Source organism: Elgaria multicarinata, chromosome 1, assembly GCF_023053635.1.
Source record: "Elgaria multicarinata webbii isolate HBS135686 ecotype San Diego chromosome 1, rElgMul1.1.pri, whole genome shotgun sequence".
Lineage (NCBI taxonomy): Eukaryota > Metazoa > Chordata > Lepidosauria > Squamata > Anguidae > Elgaria > Elgaria multicarinata.
This window is the reverse complement of record NC_086171.1, coordinates 194,346,367-194,366,264: the sequence shown is the minus strand read 5'-3', so window position 1 is coordinate 194,366,264 and position 19,898 is coordinate 194,346,367. Positions and strand designations below refer to the sequence as shown.

At 43.2% G+C, this 19,898-nt stretch overlaps 1 protein-coding gene across 1 annotated transcript in view; it reads left to right on the top strand.

Annotated features, from left to right (window-relative positions):
* Nucleotides 1-912: 912 nt before the first annotated feature.
* The window catches only part of KCNB1 (potassium voltage-gated channel subfamily B member 1), a 228,736-nt gene continuing 209,750 nt past the window's right edge, over nucleotides 913-19,898 (top strand). Inside the window, exons 1-2 of the mRNA XM_063146076.1 lie at nucleotides 913-1,075; nucleotides 4,453-5,117. Of these exons, the coding sequence (XP_063002146.1) occupies nucleotides 4,551-5,117 (567 nt within the window). The 5' untranslated portion in view covers nucleotides 913-1,075; nucleotides 4,453-4,550. The remainder of the gene's footprint in view (nucleotides 1,076-4,452; nucleotides 5,118-19,898) is intronic.

Below are 19,898 nucleotides of genomic sequence, written 5' to 3'. Positions count from 1 at the left end.
AGTTCTGGTTCTGATTGAAACCCAGAGTGTCTTCACAGCCTCACTGAAACTGGGGCCACGAGCCTCCACTGAGCATCTCTTTTAGGTATTGGGTTCACCTATGTTTGGGTTCAGCACATTAGATAGTTTCTTTAAAGTTCTGACTGATTCACAGCCCGAGATGCTTTGGCCTACAATTCCCATCAACCCTTGCCAGCCAGCCAACATCAAGGGAAGTTGTAGGCTCCAACATTTGGAGGGCATTAAGTTGCCCATCCCTGAACTACATGCTCAACTCCCCACTGAAAAAAGTTACTCTGCCATTTCCCTCTTTCCTGTCTCCGCGGGCGCCTCCAAAGGAGTGGATTTCTTCCGGTCTCCTCTTCCTCCTTCCTTTCAGTCCGGGAGAGCCAAGTGTCCCCTCTGCCTGTAACGCCGCATCTGGACTCAAGGTGGCGCTCTTTTCTTCCTCTCGCCGTCCTCCTCCTCCTCCTCCTCCTCCTCCATCCAACTTCCAATTCTCTCTTCCCCAAACTCCGGGACAGAATTGCAGGGGAAAGCCGGAGGCGCAGACTGGACTTGTTGATCTCCATTAAGAAGAAGCAAAAGGGAGCCAGAAGAGAGCGCGAGCGCGAGAGGCGTTTTCTCTTAGCGGTGTCCTGTCCTTTTATTCCAACTGGGTCCGAGCCCCATTTTGGAAGGTGGGGCTAAGGGAATGAGAGAGAGAGAGAGAGAGAGAGAGAGAGAGAGAGAGAGAGAAATCCAGATCCAGATCCAGATGACGGCCTTGGAGAAGCTTCTTGCAAAATTTAAACCGAATCCCGGAACGCTCTGCAGCTCCTAAGCGCTTTGGACCGTTTCTCGGCTTCCCCTTCCAGCAGTGGGGCTGTTTGGCCATCCTGGAATTTCGTGTCTGGTAGGATTCTCCCCCCCCCCCTCCACCCCACAAGCGATTTGCAAGAAAAGATGCCAGTGACGCCTCGCCTTCCTGCTCATCTCGCTTGCCTCGCCTGAAGCGTGATGTAGCTCCCCAGCCGATGCCCTCGTCTCCGCCGAAAGACCAGCTCGGCGTTTCCCTGGGATCGTGGCCAAGGAAGTAAGTGGCGGAATTGAGGGAGGGCGATGGAGGAAGAGGGGCGCGGTGGTGGAGGAGGGGCGGTGGGGTTCATGGAGCGAGCCTCAGATGGCTGGACACGGAGTCCATCGCTCCAGCTCTTGAGCTTGCTGTGTACAGTGGAGGCTGGTGGCTCCGATGTCAGTGGGGCTGTGAATCCGCTCTGGGTTGCAATCAGAAACAGTCAGAACTCTAAAGGAGCCCCTCCCTGTTGGAGGGGGCGGCGGTTTCAGCACCTTGGCGAGCTCTTCTACAGTACTGACTGGTTCTAGTTGAAACCCAGAGTGGATTCACAGCCCCATTGAAATTGGAGCCACCAGCCTCCACTAGCTATGTATGACTATAAGCAGGCTTGATTCGGGGAGTGGGTGGTCGGAGGGTCCTGCTCCTCAAATGAATTGATTTGTTCCCTGTGAGAGATGACCTCCCCCACCCCTGCACCCCTCCCTCCGCCCAAATCCTGGTAGGATCGTAGGGGAGCAAGTACCACAGCATGGAAGACAGAGGAGGGAACCGTTCTCCTCTTCTTCCCTGGGATTGGCTTTCATGCCATCTTGTATAAGCAACAGTGGGAGAAGGCTGCGAGCTAGGCAGCTGTTTCTGTGTTGGCTGCATTTTTCTTTTGGAGGGCTGTTGTTGTTATGACGATTCCTATTAGTTATGGGCTTGGTGGAGGAGGAAAGAATGGAGGAATCATCTTCAATATGCCCCCACGCCTATAAATAATGAGGAATTGGAACTAAACACCATTATATTGCTCTCCTTAAGATAGGTTATAAATTCTGCTTCTCACTCTCACCACTGTTCACATGTGCACATGCACTAGTGTAGTCTCTGGGTCTTTCCAGATGAGGCTTTTATCAGGCAATCGCTTTGCCCCGTTCATGAAATATTCCGGAGCGCTCAGGCCACGGGTAGAAAAATCCAATGTTAGTCCTACGTAGAGTAGACCCATTGAAATGAATGGGACTTAAGTTAGTTATGACTAAACTAAGGGCCATTTATTTCAGTGGGTCTACTCTACATAAGACAAGCATTGGATACTAGCCCCATGTTTTCTTCAGTTTGTCACCTTCCTTCTCCCTATTTCTTCTGTCTTTTTTGTTTGCTTGCTAGCAGGGAGAAAAGAGGAAAAACCCTGTTCAGGAAGAAAAGATGGCACAGCTGCATGGTGCCTTTTGATTGTTACCTGTAGGAGCCCTCCTCTGTCTAGAGCACCCTCTCTCTTTCTCATATACTTAAACAGAAGCAGTACGGCACTCCTTGGCCCAGTGTGAGTGTTTAAAGACATACTAATAATTGTACAGCCTCAGTCCCTGATTTGCCTACAGACATTTAGAAGCCTGGAACTGTTTCAGAGCACACTTTGCTCTCATTCAAACACACCAGGGATGCTGCCTCTAATTGACTTAGATGGGGTGGTTTGGACTTCACTTCCTCCCAGTACCTTACTTAAATAATTTGAAATACGCCTGTCTTTTCCTCACTCATTCATTGCATTAGAGATCTTTCTAAGGGTTAGAAAGAGTTATTTTAAAAAGTCCATTCTCCCTTCCTTCCTCAAAACCCCTACTGATGTAATCTCTTCTGATATGAGGTCATTGACCCATTCATAGACCACCTTGGTAATTGATCATTTAACCATTCCCTAGTGACCGTTCTTCCTGTCGGTCTTTTGTGTATTGGCCTCTTCAGGGCTTAGCGGAGGGAGAAAAGATAAATTTCCAGTAAAAGGTTTGTTTTACCTGTAACTAGTCTGCTATTGCTTTGAGAAAGCTCTCACTTTGAGGCTACAGGAATATTACACTGTCAATATAATCTGGCTTCACCCCACCCTAACCTGTCTGTCTGCAGAAGGAGAGCTGTACATTCAAAAGCAGGACATGTAATTTGGTGTCCACATGTAAGTTAAGCCTCATTGATTCAATAGGTCTACATGAAGTATGACTAAATCTGGACCCAATCCATTGATTTTGTTGAATTTACTTCACAACATTATGTCCCTAGGGAGTCCTACCTTCATTTATGTGTAATTTGTACATGTAACTTTAAAAAAATTCTGTATGAAAATTTTAAGCGTTATATTAATTTCCCTTTCATTCTCCTTGCACCCTCCCCCATGCACAACACTGCATGTAGCTTGTCTATTTAGAAGAGTGTATATGAAAGGTTCATGTTTACATCAGAAAGTAAGCATCTTGCCAATTTGCACTTGACTTCTCCATTTATGTTTGGTGCACACAGTTCATGAGCAAAGGTGTTCATATGTACTTAGCCTTTCTAGTCAAAACAGTGGGAGATAAACCATCTCAGCACCATGGAAGATCAGTTGCTTTAACTAGGAGGGGGGAGTGCAGAGATCTAATTTCCCACCTTTTCCAAAATCTGAAGCCTATTGTGGTAGCATAAAACAATCAATTTGTTTTGTGTAAGGACATCAGAATTCTCACCGCACCAAAAACCAACCCCCAGCTAGGACATCTGTCTGTGGGGGTGGGGCGGGGGAGGAAAATAGAAAGCAGAGAGAAGAGGGCATCTGGGCTTGTCATGATTTTTTTTTTTTACATACATTATGTAAAAACTTAATTCTCCAAAGTATTTAAAACACCACTTTTTCTTAAATAAGCAAGTATTTAAGGGGTTGTATGATTGGTCAAAGTAGCACATACCAAACTGTTAAGAACAGGAGTAGGGAGCCTGGTGCTCTCCAAATGCTTTGGACTACAATATGCATCAGGCTCCACCAGAAATGGTTATGGGAGCTGTTGCCCAAAACATCTGGAAGGCACTGGTTTAGATGTATCAATTGAGAAATAGAAAATATCAACAAAGCAAAGTAAAAGTAAATGGATGGACTAAATGGATGGTGGGTGGAGGTGAGGAGAATATGGAATACATTATTATTATTTTTTGGAAGAGTACAAAATGAATTAAAACGGATGCTACCCACATGCAGATTTGCTAGGGTCCTCCAGCTGCCACCAGAAACACACAGCTGCTTGCCTAGGGAGCCTTAGGGAATCTTCTTCAGCACTTTAAGGTGTGGACAGCGCTCAGGTATGGATCTGGCAAAGAATGCACTAAAGTCTTGTTATCCCAATGGCCAAACCACCAGCAGCATCAAACTCCACCCACCATTCCCCTTCCCTCAACTTACCCTTTTGACTGTCTGTTCAGTTTCAGCACCATGAAATTGAACAGCGACCTGCATGCTTGCTGCTCCTGCTGCTTCTCCAAGCAGACTAACAAGAGTTGTTTGTGTGTCTCCTCGATTAATTGATCAACCCACAAACAAAGGAAGAGTTTCTCTGTTGATTCTCGGAAGTCACCCGTGGTTCTGTGGATTCCGTTTCTTGCAGGCATGGAGGAGACGGAGAACAGATGAAGAGTTCCTGCCCAGAAGTGTGAATACCCTGGAAGCTTTCATCACCCTGTTCCGGCCTTATAGAGACAAGCAATGCCTGTGGGAATGAATAAGAATGGATCTCGCTCTACTACCTCTTTGCCTCCAGATCCGATGGAGATTGTCAGGAGCAAGGCCTGCTCCAGGAGGGTCAAGCTTAACGTGGGTGGCTTGGCCCATGAGGTTTTATGGAGGACCTTGGACCGGTTGCCGCGGACTAGGTTGGGTAAGCTCCGAGACTGCAACACCCACGAAACCCTGATGGAAATATGTGATGACTACAACTTGGAGGAGAACGAGTATTTCTTCGATAGGCACCCAGGGGCATTTACGTCTATCTTGAACTTCTACCGCACGGGCAAGCTGCACATGATGGAGGAAATGTGCGCCTTGTCCTTCAGCCAAGAACTGGACTATTGGGGTATCGATGAGATCTATCTGGAGTCCTGTTGCCAGGCAAGGTACCACCAGAAAAAGGAGCAGATGAATGAGGAGCTCAAGAGAGAAGCCGAGACGATGCGGGACAGGGAAGGAGAGGAGTTTGACAACACCTGCTGTGCCGAGAAGAGGAAAAAGCTCTGGGACCTTCTGGAGAAGCCCAATTCTTCTGTAGCGGCCAAGGTAATATTGAGACGACAAGTCCTTTCTCACTCGTGGCAAGGGCATGTGTATATTGCTGAGAGGGGAAGGGATATTGTACTGCTTTGGATTGGACTGTCCTGGTTGTTGCTCACCACCGTACTTGGCATCAAAGGGGGTTGGAAAAACCCAGTTGCCATTCAGTTCTATGGAGACTCTTGCTGTTTTCTTTTCTGTACTTACATATTAAGGAGTTGTGATTTGGCATGAGTTTTAAGAGAAAGGAAGCAAGATGGATATTGGCATCTCATTCTGCATTCCACAGCTTTTTATTGACACAACATTAGAGGTTTTCGATAGGGAACTGAAGCAGTGGATGGAAAAGTAGAGATAATATGTACCCTTTAAACGGTACAGATTTTGCCAGTCTTCCCCAGCCTGGCACCCTCAATATATATTGGACTACAACTCCCATCATCGCCAGCCAGAATGGGCACTATCCATGCTATCTGGGGATGGTAGAATTGTAGTCTAATACATCTAGAGCACACCTGTTTAAGGAAGGCTAGATTATGTGAACATCTCATATAAGTAAAACCAGATGTATAATATATGTATAAATATACTGTTTGATTGGAACTTTGTCAAAATATCTGAATGTACTGTAACTCTACTATTTGATTGAGCTATTTGATTAGAGCTTTGCCAAGTCTCCTGAAAACTATTTGGCATTGTTATACTAAGAACATCCTTTAGGTATGGGTGCAATATAGCAGATTTCACTTTGTGACCAAAAGGTTCATTCTCTTTCTATGTGTATATTGCGGCCAGTATTATCTTTCCAATCTTCTGTTTTGTTGCTTTGGTAGCAGTTAAATTCAGCCTTCTCCTTTTTTAAGGAAAGAAAGGTGTGTGAATTTATTTGGCAATAGCCTTAAATAATAGAGAACTTTGTATGGAGATATATGAAACGTAGTATGTCACCCCATTAGGCAAACCTCAATTATCTGGAAGAACTTCCTTATTTACATTTGTCAAGTGTGTCCCTCTCCTCACACCTTCACCCCTGGACACTGGTGGCTTCCTGGATGTATGTACTGACTATCTCTTACATTTTCTGAAAGCAGTGTGCTTTACTGACATGTTTCTTCTATATATAATTTTTCATTTGTGGTTTTAAACATTTTTGACAGATCTGTAAATGTTGGTTTTACTTCAAGTACAGACCACACCCAGCCTTCAATAACCATGATAAGTTGCCCCAAACTGCACAACTTGTGGTGGGAATCCATAACAGGTATACAGAGTCAGAAGCTTCCACTCAGAGTCCCAATCTGCCTGTTAGCTAAATGTCCACATTCCTAATGGTCACGTGTGATGCTTGTCACTTAGAGAAGTATTTCTGTGGTAGGCATTTGGGGACATGTTCTTTTATCTTGAGATATTGAACAAGCAAATGACATGTGTTGGAGGAAATGTTTACTTTGTCCTTCAGCCAGGAGTTGGATGATTGGGGGATTGGAGATGTATTTGCACTGGTGGTGCTTCACAATCTAGGTGAAGGAAGTGGATGCTGTCATGAGAAGAGGCCAGGAGAGTCAGTGGGCATTGTCCTTAGCTCAGTGGTAGACCTCATGCTTTCCATGTAAAAGGTCCCAGGTTCTGTCCATGGCATTTCTGGTTAAATGGATCTTAAACATCGGTGTTATGCAGGTTCTCTAGTTCGGATTGCTGCCAGTCAGAATAGAAAATATTGGGAAATATGGAACCAGCAGTAAAAGATGATATCATATGTTCTAAGGAAAGACTCCTTTTCCTCCCTTCCTGCTGTGTCATCTTGACTGTGATGCAGTGCAAAGAAGATGGTCCCATGAGTATAGCAGCAGGTGTGCATCCAACCTCTCATGTTCTTATTTTCCTGGATAGGGGCCCTTTACTTTTGCTCTTTTATCTTCCCTTGTATGTTTTTATACACCTTCTCAATGTGCTATTATTCATAGGCAATGAGTGGAAGGCAGCTCATACAACCAACCTTTCTCACCTACTTCCTCCTCCTACAGCCCCTATACAACCCCCACCCCATCCCAAAAAAATCCCTCTCCATAGGGCTAGGATGTTCCTGAATAACATTGATTGCATCACAAGTGGGTGGGAGGTATCACTCAAAAACTGATGGAAGGATTTGGCTCCAGAAGAGTGACCAGGGGCACAAGATCCCTCTATCCGATATTGGGTGATTCCTCTGTCCTGTTCCAGTTCTATGTGACACCACTCATCCTCCTCAGGAGGTCCTACAGAGCGGGGTTTTGTGGGGTGGGGTACAACAGGACTGGAGGGGGTGGAGGGGAAGAGAAAGATGGACTGCACAACCTGCCTTCCATTCACACAGCCCCAATTAATGCTGCTGGATTTGAATTTTCGACATAAGGACAGATACTTACACTGCATTCTTAGGCTATGGATAGGATACCCAACACAATATTAGGGATGTTGAAGAAATCTTCAATGGAACCAAACGAGTTTGGATTTTTATGAATCTGACCCACAGATTCCACAGTGGACTAGTTTTTCCCCTGTTGGGCAGAGTCTGTGGACTTGCAGACCATTTTCCTAACCTTCATGAATTTTGCACAAATTTCATCATAGAAAAATATGCCTCCCAAAAAAACCCAGCCAAAAATGTGCATTTCCCCCCATAGGCTAAAGTGTGAAAATGCACATTTGAGGAGAATGTGCGCATCTGCACCCATGCAAATTTGTGCAAATTCACAATTGCGCAAATTCAGTACATCTGATACCATCAATGGGAGGCTGATGGAATGAAAAGCACCTAACAATCCACAAAACGTAGGAGGAACAGAGTTTGTCTGTACATTCCTACATAGTATACATGCATACCACATCACCTGTGAAGCATACATGGCTGTATTAATCCCCTTTCCTTTTAAAGCACCTGGAAGTGGTGATACGGCCATTTCCCGGGCACTGTCCCCCACGCATTTTAAAGAAAAGTATTGATTTACATAGCCTTATGCAATAAATGTATTATGCATGTCTTTTGTACCTGTCTACAGAATATAATGGGAAATGCAATCTCTAAGATCCAGCAACTTCTCTTCTCTTTTCTTTTTGTGGGAATGGGGATGAGCACCTTGGAAAGATCAAAGCTAGGGGGCGGGAAACCCATTGCACTTGTCAGCTAATTATATCTTGCATGTTGCTGTTTGATCTTGAAACAGCACATTTCCAACAGCATGCATGCAAAGAAACTGGGTGCAAGTACGAAGACTAATGAAGTGCCAACATGTAGTATTAAAACTGAAGAGCATAAGATGGTCACATATATGTGGGTCTTGTAGTAAAGCAGTAGCTTTCAGACTGGGGTTTCTTGGAAGTTTATTCAGTTTTCTCAATGTGGAGATTAGTAATGGGAGGAACTGCTGTAACGTGCTCTACTTGGGGCTGCCTTTGAAGACTGTTCAGAAACTTCTGCCTGTCCAAAATGCTGCAGCGTGATGGTAGTTTGGAGGTGGTTACAGGGAGTATGAGGGCTCATCTAGACCAAGCAGGATATTCCACTATGAAACCTGTATATAAAAGGCAGGAGCCATACCAAGCAGGATATAGCGGTATGACAGCAATATATGGCATGTGTCAGTGGGCCCCAACAGTGGTCAGCGCACTTCAGTACCACTATAAAGCAGTAGTGTGGCTCCTGCCTTTTATATACCGCTTTCATAGTGTAATATCCTGCTTGGTGTAGATGAGCCCTGAGACTCCCTTGATAACAGCAGCTTTGCTGGTTACTGGTCTTTTTCTACTCCTCAAGATTGCTCCCCACAGTAGTAGATGAAACCTCTAGAGATAAGTATCAGAGTGATTGACTTCACTCAGACTCACAAACTTAATTAAACTTGTATATTTTAAAATATTTTATTAAACAATTTAAAGAAAGTTAAACAGACACACAAATCTCCATTCAGCAAAACAAACTTAAAATACGCTTAAAGGTTCTAGTAGCTTTAGAAGACAAAATCTTGTTGGACAAACACAGACAACCCCACCCCCCAATGACAACACTGGTGTTGGACTCTTCCCCCTTCTCAAGAAAGATCATGACTTTAGGCCTAGCAACTAGGCTCAAGCCAGAATTGAAAAAGTCAGCTTAGATCTTGATGGTTTGAGAGAAGAAAGAAGAGTATCTTTATACTTACAAATTCTGCATCACTCATACTGATTCTGCAAAGGAGCTCTTCTCTGTGGAGGGACCTCCATTTCTCCAAGGGCCAAGGAGTCACTGAGGCTTACATGCTAGGCTCAGAGCAACATCCTGGATGTCATGCCTGAGGGAAAGGAAAGACATCTTTCTCCTCTGTCTTCAGACTTAAATATCCTTCTCAAAGACAAAGACCTCCCTCCTAATACATATTAATTGATTCCAAAGTCTATTGGTCCACATCATCAATTTACATCACCCTTTTCCTAGAATGTTGCATCCCTTCTGGGATGCTTGTTTATCTCAAAACTGAACATTACTTCTGCTTTTCATGTGGTCAACTGTCTGGTTTACTTCTCTTTCCTTATGAACACAGGATTTTCTAAACCAGAACTCTACTTTTCCAGCACCCTGGACCTTTCACCTAGTTCCTTTAACTGGAGTGTATACAGTTGGTACAAGTCACAAGTTCTTATGACTAATGTCTTTGAGCAATATCAATTTATATTTCATCAGGCCTTATCTAAACTAAAGCATCTAACCCTTGATACAGTGTTTGTACTCCTACTTGCTCCCTTAATATCAAAACATTACCCCATCACTTGTACATCCATTTAAACCCATTCTATGCCCCCCAAAGCTTCTTTCTCTAAGCTATGCCAACAAACTGTTATAACCCCACTCTTATACATGTTCAGTAAAATTGTAAATGAAGGGGAAAAATCTTTCACTAGGTTACCTGAAAGACCACCTTCTCCCCTACGAGACTGCCTAAGTTTTAAGATTCAGGGGAGGTCCTTCTCACAGTACCACTGCCATCAAAGGCACGTTTGGTGGTGATGTGAGAGAGGGCCTTCTCGGTGGCCACTCCTTGGCTCTTGAACTCCCTGCCATTGGAGTCTAGGTTGGCCCCTTCTCTGTTCTCCTTCCTCCAGTAGGCAAATTCACTTTTATTTAGGTAGGCCTCTGAAGGAGGTTTTAATAGAATGAATACAATTTTCATTGTTACAACCATAATCAAACGTGTTTATCATTTTGCATAGGGAGTGGAGGTTGGCTCAAATTCAGAACCTAAAAGGGTGACATTCACCGTGGCCAGTAGCATTGCCCTTTTATGGGACTGAAACAGAAAATTGTTCAGTGCTGTTTATTTCCTTTACTGTTGTGTTTTTAGTTCTGCTTTTAATTAAATTGTTCTTTGTGTTATCTTTTAATCATGATTTTGTTTTTAATCAGTATTTTTATTGTTTGCGGCTTTGAGCACCATTTTTGGGTGGAAAGGCAGGATATCTATTAATTAATCACATAAATAAACAAATGTGGGAACTGCCTTATAGTGAGCCAGACCCTTGATCCATATAGCTGATCCAAAGGCTATCAATGGCTACTAGCCCTGATGGTTGTATGCTATCTCCAGTATTTGAGGCAATAAGCCTGTGTGCACCAGTTGCTGGGTAACATGGGTGGGAGGGTGCTGTTACACCATGTCCTGCTTGTTCATCCCTGGCCGATGGCTGGTTGGCCACAGAGTGCTGGACTAGATGGACCCTTGGTCTGATCCAGCAGGGGACTTCTTATGTTCTTATGTTCTTATAGCCTAGTATTGCTGACACTCACTGTCAGCTACTCTCCAGGGTTTCAGGCAGGAGAGTTTGCCAGGTCTATCTAAAGATGCCAATGGCTGGAGCTGGGACCTTTTACATGCAAAGCACGTGCCCCACCATTGAGCTACAGCCCTTGCTGGAGCTTCCTTGAATTAATAACAGCTTGGTCACCATTATCAATCTTCCATTGTATGGTGCAGCAAAAGAGGTGATGAAAGGTTCATCCTCAGTTGAAATAGGGTGATGGTAACATCCCCAAAGACTTTTCAGTGCCTTGAGTAAAATGAGTACAGCACGTCCCAGGATCTTCTCCAGCATGCAACTTCCACACCATATCCTTAGGGGCTTCTTGGCAGACAAATCACTTTAGCCTTTTCTGAAGTAAAGAAGTCTGGAAGCCACTCCTGTAAAACAAATGGGTGTAAAAGGTAGCGGAAGTTGTTGGCTTGCTTCCTCCCTCACCCCACTTCTAATCAGTTACATGTGAACAACACGTTCAGCAAAGCAGTTTATATACACAAACCTGGATTAGATTCTGCTGCTTGAGCATGGCAAGTGATAGTAAAAAAGAAAGAAAACAGAGTGTTTCTTTACAGTTCTGGGAAGGCATTGGGAAGATTGAGAGATATTTGATGCGGTGTGTCATTGAAAGGAATGTCGCACGGCTTTCAAAAGCAAATTGTCATTTTTACTCTCACAACAGAGAGAACCAGGCTGCCTTTTCTGATATTTCAGATGTCACGGTACCAAAGGTGAATAATTTATAAGGGTATTTTGGCATGTGTACAGGGTCCTAAAACGTCGGCCTCCAGCTCCGGTTGTCCATGGCACCGGCTCAGAATCCATTAGAGGCTGTTGATGTTTCATGATTTATTGTATATGAAGATGGTCCATCTAGCCAAAGAAGTGTCTTTTGTTATTTATAGGTCAAATCCAGGTTTGGCTCCTGGAAATCGCAGACATATATACTAATTTAGAGAAGATTACAGAAACCTGTGCATCTCCCATGTACGTTTCCTCTTCTGAGTTCATACAAGAGGGGACCATTTCTTTCCATCAACTCTGCAACCCAGCCCCCAAAATCATATCCCATACTGTGGTAAATTTTGAAGGGCAGGCACTCCTCATGATGGCCTCCATCGCACGCCCCTGAAAAGAGTCCAAAAATTTGGGCAGCTGTATTGATAAACCAATTGAACAGTTTTTATCTCTGCCAGGAGCAAGTCTGTTGTAAAGTTAATAGGTCTCAATTGCTCATTGAAGTCCAAGACACCCCAAAATACTTTACATTACAACGGGGAACAATATATTGTTGTTGGGGAAATTCATTCACGCACACACACACACACACACACACACACACACACACACACACACTACTCTGAGGATTACAGCTAAACTCAGAAAGAGCAGGGAATTCTGAGGGAGGTGGGCAGTTGTCATTAGCATCCCTGCTAATAAGGAAGGGTCAGCACCACAGCCCTGTGAGCCCTGGGTCCACTACACCACTGATCCCATAACATTCCCAAGGATCCTTCAATGCTCAGGAACTGATTTTCAGGTGGTGGAGGAAGCTGCAGAGCAAGGTGGGAGTTGGGAGAGTCCTGCTTTGTAAGCGCAAACTCTGTTCCATTGATGGAAGGAGTCTGTGAGCAAGGAACTGGACAGAGCAGATCCAAGGGAGCAATTGGCCCAGCAAAGGTCCGCAAGGCGATGGAGTATAGTGAGTGAACACGTATGAAAGTGACATAGCCTAGTGATGGACTCTTTCGTCCATCCCTGCATCTGTGCCAAAGCAATGCAAATGGGGCTGTGATGGGTCAGTTTATGCTTCAGCAAAAGCAGTTTGGTGCTCCTTCATTGCTAGAAAGCAAACTTCTTCCTATTTAAGCAATTTAGCTTACCAAGCTTTCCCTATCCGATCCTGCTTTCCTGTCTGAGACTTCCACATGAATGGATACGAATTTACTGCAACCGCCCTTGCGAAATCTTTTCCTGGTATTTACTGGGGGAGGGGAGAAGGGAATGTTGAGTGGTTGACAAGAAAACGTTTGAGATTTAAACTGAGATTTAAACTGAGATTAAATCCAGACAAGACAGAGGGGCTGCTGGTCAGTAGAAAGCCTGGCTTGAGAGCTGGGATTCAACATCTTCTGGATGGGATTGCACTCTTGGATCTTAAGGTCACAGTGGTGGAAAGGAGTATGTATGCACAGCTACGTCTAGTCTGCAAGCAGTGGCTGTTCCGGGTTTCAGTCAGAACCAGTCAGAACACTAAAGGAGCTATCCAAGGTGTCCTGTCTGGTACTGACTGAAAGCCGGAATGGATTCACCACCCCACTGAGTATTGCTGTGCACTCCATGGCCTTAGCTAGACCTAAGGTTTATCCCGGGATCGTCCCGGGGCCATCCCTGTTTATGTAAATAACACACAGGATATCCCGGGAGCAGGCAGGGATGACCCCAGGATGATCCCAGGATAAACCTTAGGTCTAGCTAAGGCCTATGTTGGACAACTCTTGAAGAGTGTCTGGAAGCTTCAGCTGTGGCAGCTATTATTATTATATTTATTTATTTATTTATTTATTTATTTATTTATTTATATAGCACCATCAATGTACATGGTGCTGTGCAGAGTAAAACAGTAAATAGCAAGACCCTGCCGCATAGGCTTACATTCTAATAAAATCATAATACAACAATAAGGAGGGGAAGAGAATGCACAACATTGTGGTGACATCATCCGCACTGGTTTCCAGTTGTTTTCTGGGCTCAATTAAAGGTGTTAGTTTGAACCTTTAAGGCTCTAAAGAGCTTAGCGCCTTGCTATTTGCATGACTGCCCATCTTTGTAGGAACCTGCTAATTTATTAAGATCAGCAGGAGAGGACTTCCCTTGCAGAGGCCTGTTTGTCAGATACAAAGGAAAAGGTTCCTCTTCTATGCACTCCCCACTTTCTATGCATTCAGGAAGAGGGTCAGGACTGGTGCTGTGCCAGAAATGTCTCTCACCATTCTCATACAATTTGATAGAAAAGAAATTGCTTTCTAAAAGAAGAAATTTCAGAGGAATTCTTATGGGTTTGGTTCAGGGTTCTTGTGCTTACTTTACTTATGTGATGGCTGAGGAGTGTGTGTGAGTGTCCTCATTGTACAATCATCTTTCTGACAGTCTGTAGCCTCCTTGGTTTCCCATACTTCCGGCCCAGGGGAAGGCGTCATATATTTATTTCTCCCATAGGGCCATTTCAGATCAAGAAGTTCAAGCAGCCTGGGAGACTGTAGAGCAATGGAGAGAGATGTATAATAGAAAGAAAAATGCAGGAAGTCCCCTCAGCCACCTCACAGTGATTAGTTAAGGTCAAAAACACCACCCACACTCATTCACAATAAATTATAAAATGCCCTGAGAATGAGGCAGGAAAATGGAAGCTCCTTTCATGGGGAAAGAAAACATTCAGGAAATTCCTGAGGTTTTTCTTTTCTTACTTCTTGGAAATGATTAAAAAAAAACCACTTTTCAGAATTTTCTCCACATTTTCTTCACCATTTTTTTTTGGTGGTGGTGGCTGCATTCCCCCCTCAATGCCCTGGAGTGCCCTAGGTAGATGGGGCATTGTGGAGGATGCAAAATGGGGGCCAGGCTGCCAACACAGTTGATGCTGTTGCCATTTGCAGTGGCAGTGAAAAACAAGAAACAAAAATCCCTGGGGAGGAGGAGGAGGAAGAGGAGGAGGAGGAGGAGGAGGAGGAGGAGGAGGAGGAGGAGGAGTTCTACAACCCTTGCCAATGGTGATGCCTACCTCTGAGAAATTGTTGGAGAATTTCTCCTCCCCCTGGAGAAATCTGATGAAATTTCTCTACCTACAAATAAGGTGGAGAATTTTGAGCGGCCACTTGAGTACACCAGCATTTGGGAGGCAGGGGAAGGTTTAAAGTGGGGAAACAGCATGGCGCAAAACCAGTTAAATACTGCCCTCTTCCAATGTCACCATTTCCATCAAATGCAGAATGACCTGCATCCATTTTTATTTTTTATTTTGCCTTGTTCGTTTTTTGTTTGGAAGCAGGAGAGCCAATCCCACGACATGTGTGGCTTGGCCCTAGCAGAAGGGTTTCATCTCCCATAAAGGCTGAATATAGATTTTAGGCTCTATTCTGTGGTTACGAGTGAAACAGCTGTGCTTGATTATAATAATTTGGGGACTGCAAGTTCTTCCCAACCCCATCGTATGGAGCCACTTCATCAATATTATCCTTTGTGTTGAGCAGGTGGCATTGTCGTGTGGCCAAAAGATTGACTTTCTTTCTTTCTTAGAAAGGGGGCTTTATTTTCTTTCTCAGCAATATATTTCGTTCTCCCTGGGCAACCTGGGATCCAAGCAATCATTGGGAGTAATGCAGGCATTGCTAGAAAAAAAGGATCTCTAGTCAGCATTACTGAGGCAGCCAGATGAATTCTCCATAACGGTGACCTTTAAAACCAACGCATCTGTGATTTGTTCTAGTTAAGTTAACCCATAACTACTTGTAGCCCAACACCTTCTTATATGCCCTCTCTCTCTCTCTCTCTCTCTCTCTCTCTCTCTCTCTCTCTCTCTCTCTCTCTCTGTGTGTGTGTGTGTGTGTGTTTAAAGAAAGTGATTAATTTTTAACATATAAAAATGTGCATTTTATGAAGAAAAATAGGCTCAAATAACATATTTAAATGCATACTTAAATATGAATTTTCATGAGGATTTTTTAAAAGCACATTCATCTGGAAATTTGGGAGAAAGGGAAACTGACAGATTCGTTCATCCCTGGAGCTAAGGGAACAAACAGACATGTTTATTTTACATCAGTGGAGGCTGGTGAGCCCAATGTCAGTAGGGTTGTGAATCTGTGCCAGGTTTCAGTCAGAACTAGTCAGAACTCTAAAGGAGGTATCCAAAGTGCTGAATCCTATTCCCAAATGAGGTCTGACTTGTTCTAACTGAAACCTAGAGTGGATTTACTGCCCACTGCTCTCGGAGTCACCAGCCTCCATTGTCTTATCATTAAGGCCTTAGCTAGACCTAAGATTTATCCCGGGGTCGTCCCGGGGTCGTCCCTGCCTGCTCCCAGGATCCCGTGTGTGTCATTTACATGAACAGGGATGACCCCAGGATAAACCTTAGGTCTAGCTAAGGCCTCAGTCTCAGCAGGCAGCTGGGTTGGAGGCAGGGAGGCTACCCCACTGCAGAACCAGAATGGAAGAACACTCTCCAGATTAGGAGTTTGTCATTAACTTCTTGCATATTCATGTGGCAGGAACACTCTGATCCAAACAGTGGTTGAGTGTGGGTTGCTGTTGAACCATGGTTTGTTTGTTGAATGATGGGTTAGCATGTTGTCTGAACCTAGAACATTTTCTGCAGGATGCTTGTTAACCATGCAGTGTGGCTTATTTTTCTCAAACAAGCCACCTTGTGAATCCATGGTTTGTTGTTCCGGGTGGTTAACAAGCCACCCTGTGGAAAATGTCCTGGGTTGAGACAATACACTAACCCATGGTTCGACAAACAACCTATGATTCAACAGCAACCCCACACTTAAACACTGAGGGGGTTAGCATCTTGTGTGAACAGCCCCAATATTTGTGCTCTGCTTCACACCATATACAAACGAAACTAAAGCCATTGTCATGAGTGACAAAGTCTGTGTGAAACACATTATCATAGTTCCTATGGAAAGCTGACACCCATGTGTTCCCCGAGCGCATAGGGCCAACCCTCTCAACCCCCAAACCTGGGCAGCTTAGATTCATAATTGCATGCTGTCAGCAATGGCCATTGTCACACTACTTGAAGCCATGAACATGGAAATTGTAGGGATGGAGAAAGTCAGAGTAACAGTGACTCACATCGCAAGTATGAGGCTGCCTTCAGGAGAGGGACGTCTCTTCCTGAAGGATCAAAAGCAGGACCTAGCAGTGATGATGGAAGGCACTTTGCAACGCTCAGATTTTATTTGCATTTTTAATTGCTCCTCATCGAGAAAGTAAGCAGATAGATGGTTGAGCTCAATAGGACAACTCATGCACAATAATCTCAGTATGTCTGCAATATTAATTCACTGCCACCCCTGTATTTAAAGCTGATTAACACTCCTGCAACCTTTGTCCCTGTCACTTGCACATAACACCTACCAAATTCTTCATTGGGTCAGTTTCTTTTATCTGTTGATAATAGGCTTGTTGATAATATGCTTGCCCCAAATAATCCCCGTTTGCTTCTGAGATCGTTCAGTTAGCTCAGCGTTTCCCAACCTCAGGGTCCCCAAAGGCTGTTGGACTACAACTCCCAACATCCCCAGCCAAAGTAGGTCATGGCTGGGATGATGGGAGTTGTAGTCTGAAGCTTTTGCTTCAGCTTATCTTTCCAGTGCTCCCAGCTCTCCTTCCCCATTTTTTTGTGTTTACTTTTGGCTTCTAGGCTCCACCATCCACCGTGTCTTTATGTAATCGTGGTCGCCTGTTTCATTTGCCTATTGGATTGGGTTTAGTTAGGATAAAAGTCTATTGAAGATTGTTTACGAACTGCTCTCTCTTCTCTGTGGAGCATGTGGATTTTCTAGCGTAGGTTTCCTTAGAGTTGCTTGCAATGGTGATTAAGGTTCATTTTCTGTTTTTGTAGTTGAAAAAACAGTGTGTGTGTGTGTGTGTGTGTGTGTGTGTGTTTTAAAAACTATACAGATATCACTCTGAAACTGAAACAAATTTGTTCCAAATATTGTCCCAAATATTGTCCTTTGTGAATTTTGATGCTTGATACACACATAGTTAAAATGAAAATACTACCAAGAATAATCTTTTTATTCCTCTCGTTGCCCTTTCAGATAATGCAATAAGTGCTGGACAAATGTCAGTCAGAAGTAGGGACTTTGGAGAAATCCACAACAGATTTAAATGAGTTTGGATTTCTAAGAATCCAGCCTGTGTTTTCCACTGCAGACTGGCTTTTTGCGGACCAGTTTTTCACTTCTGGGGTGGATTTATGCTGATTCACATTAGCACTAATTCTCATTAGTGCATTCGAGCAAGTGCACATTAGCACTGATGCAAATTAGTGCAGGTAGAACAAAATTCTGGTAAAAAAAAAAAGAGATTTGATTCTGTCAATAAGCGGATGATGGAACAAAATGCCCGACAGACACAGACAGAAGAGATTCTACAAAGTCTGTAAATCCTAGTCAAAACATTTATTTGGATTTATAAAATTCCCATAATAAAAGCAAACATTATACAACAATCAATAGAAAATGGTGAGTTGGCACTTCCCAACATTATACATTGTTATTACTCTTCAATGCTGGTGGCCTAACTTCAATGTTTTCGTACCTGTGAAAAGGTTCCACCTTGGGTATTGGAATGGCAAGGGCTTGACAAGCCTTCATATGAATGGTTTAAGGGTCATAGGCAGGAAAGATGGAGATTGTATGCAGATAAAGTAAGAAATGTGATTGTAAAAATTCGTGACAAATATATACGTCAATACTGGACCCTGCTACCTCCTAATTAATGGATAGGGGTTTAAATAAGCAAGAGAAACGGAAACTGTTGAGTCTTGGAAAAGAAGGAGCATTACTAGATTCCAGCTTTTCATAGCACAAGGAGTTATTATATCGTGTGACCAATTAGTATGCAGATCCCCTAATATCCACTTACCATTTTACCAGTTCCTGCAGTTTCTAAACTACTGTATATTCAAACCGTGGTAAGAGGCATAAATATATGTATTAACACCATTTGGGGGGAAATCCATTCAGGGAAACAAAAGGACTGTTATCACAAATATGTAAGATCTTGTTAAAAGCAAGCGATAAATGCTACTCTAGAGCAGAATTGGGAAAGGGAATTTAATATTAGGCTTTCTGATTAAGAATGGGTATATATGTTTGTAAGAAATCTAACACTCTTACTGGATATGTTGTCAAAGGAAAACCTCTTTAAAATATTATATAAAATATTATGTAAAGAGTTCTTCGGCTATTGGGCGGTATAAAAATGTAATAATAATAATAATAATAATAATAATAATAATAATAATAATAATAAGCCAATTGGACTGGCAAGGATGCACCTCGATTTATCAGATCTATGTGGGAGATGTGGAAAAGGGAGTGAAACGTTGGCATATTTCTGGCAGAAATTTCCTCTGGTTAACAAACAAACAAACTTTTGTTAGATATTGTACAAAGAATAAGAGAGATGATCGTTTATGCTCAGTTACTTTGTTATGGTATTGACCCTGTTCAAATGACATGCTAAGCCATGGTGGTTAAGCATTTTGAGCTAAACATTATGGCTTAGCATGTCATGTGAACCATAACTTAGCACATTGTGTGAACCACTCCTAACCATGGTGGCCTAGATAATCATGGTGGCTAGATAACCATGGTATAAACACACTCACTAACCATTTGCAGCAAAAGGGTTAGCAGCCTAACCATGGCTTAGCATGTTGTCGGAATATCCCCAATGTAATGAATATTTGAATGCTAATTAAGGCATGCATATTATTGGCAAAAGGCTGGATATCTGTCCTTCTACCATCTCTCAGTCAATGGAGATGAAATACAGTTTATAAATACTTATGAGAAGGAAGGAATAACACAATGGAGACATTTCAACAGAATTGTTTTAGTTTCAGCAGGTTTAAATTTATTCAGTGGACGTTTTGACAATGTGATCTTAAGAGTGTATGTCGTACTTTGGAGGTGGTTTATAAAGCTGCATTATATAATTGCTGTTGAAGTTAATGGTTATATGCTGCATGTCCAATAGCAATAAATTGATAATTAAAAATAATAATATGAACACCCCCCATCCCCCAGATAGTCTCTAAATATTCTGACAGTTACTAAATATCCTTGAAATAGTGACTGACCATGCAAATAAATTGGGTGCTGTTTCCCATGTGTAGGCTAGCCACACAATCATCACTATTATTGTAGAGAGGAGTGGGCAACTTGTGGTCCTCCA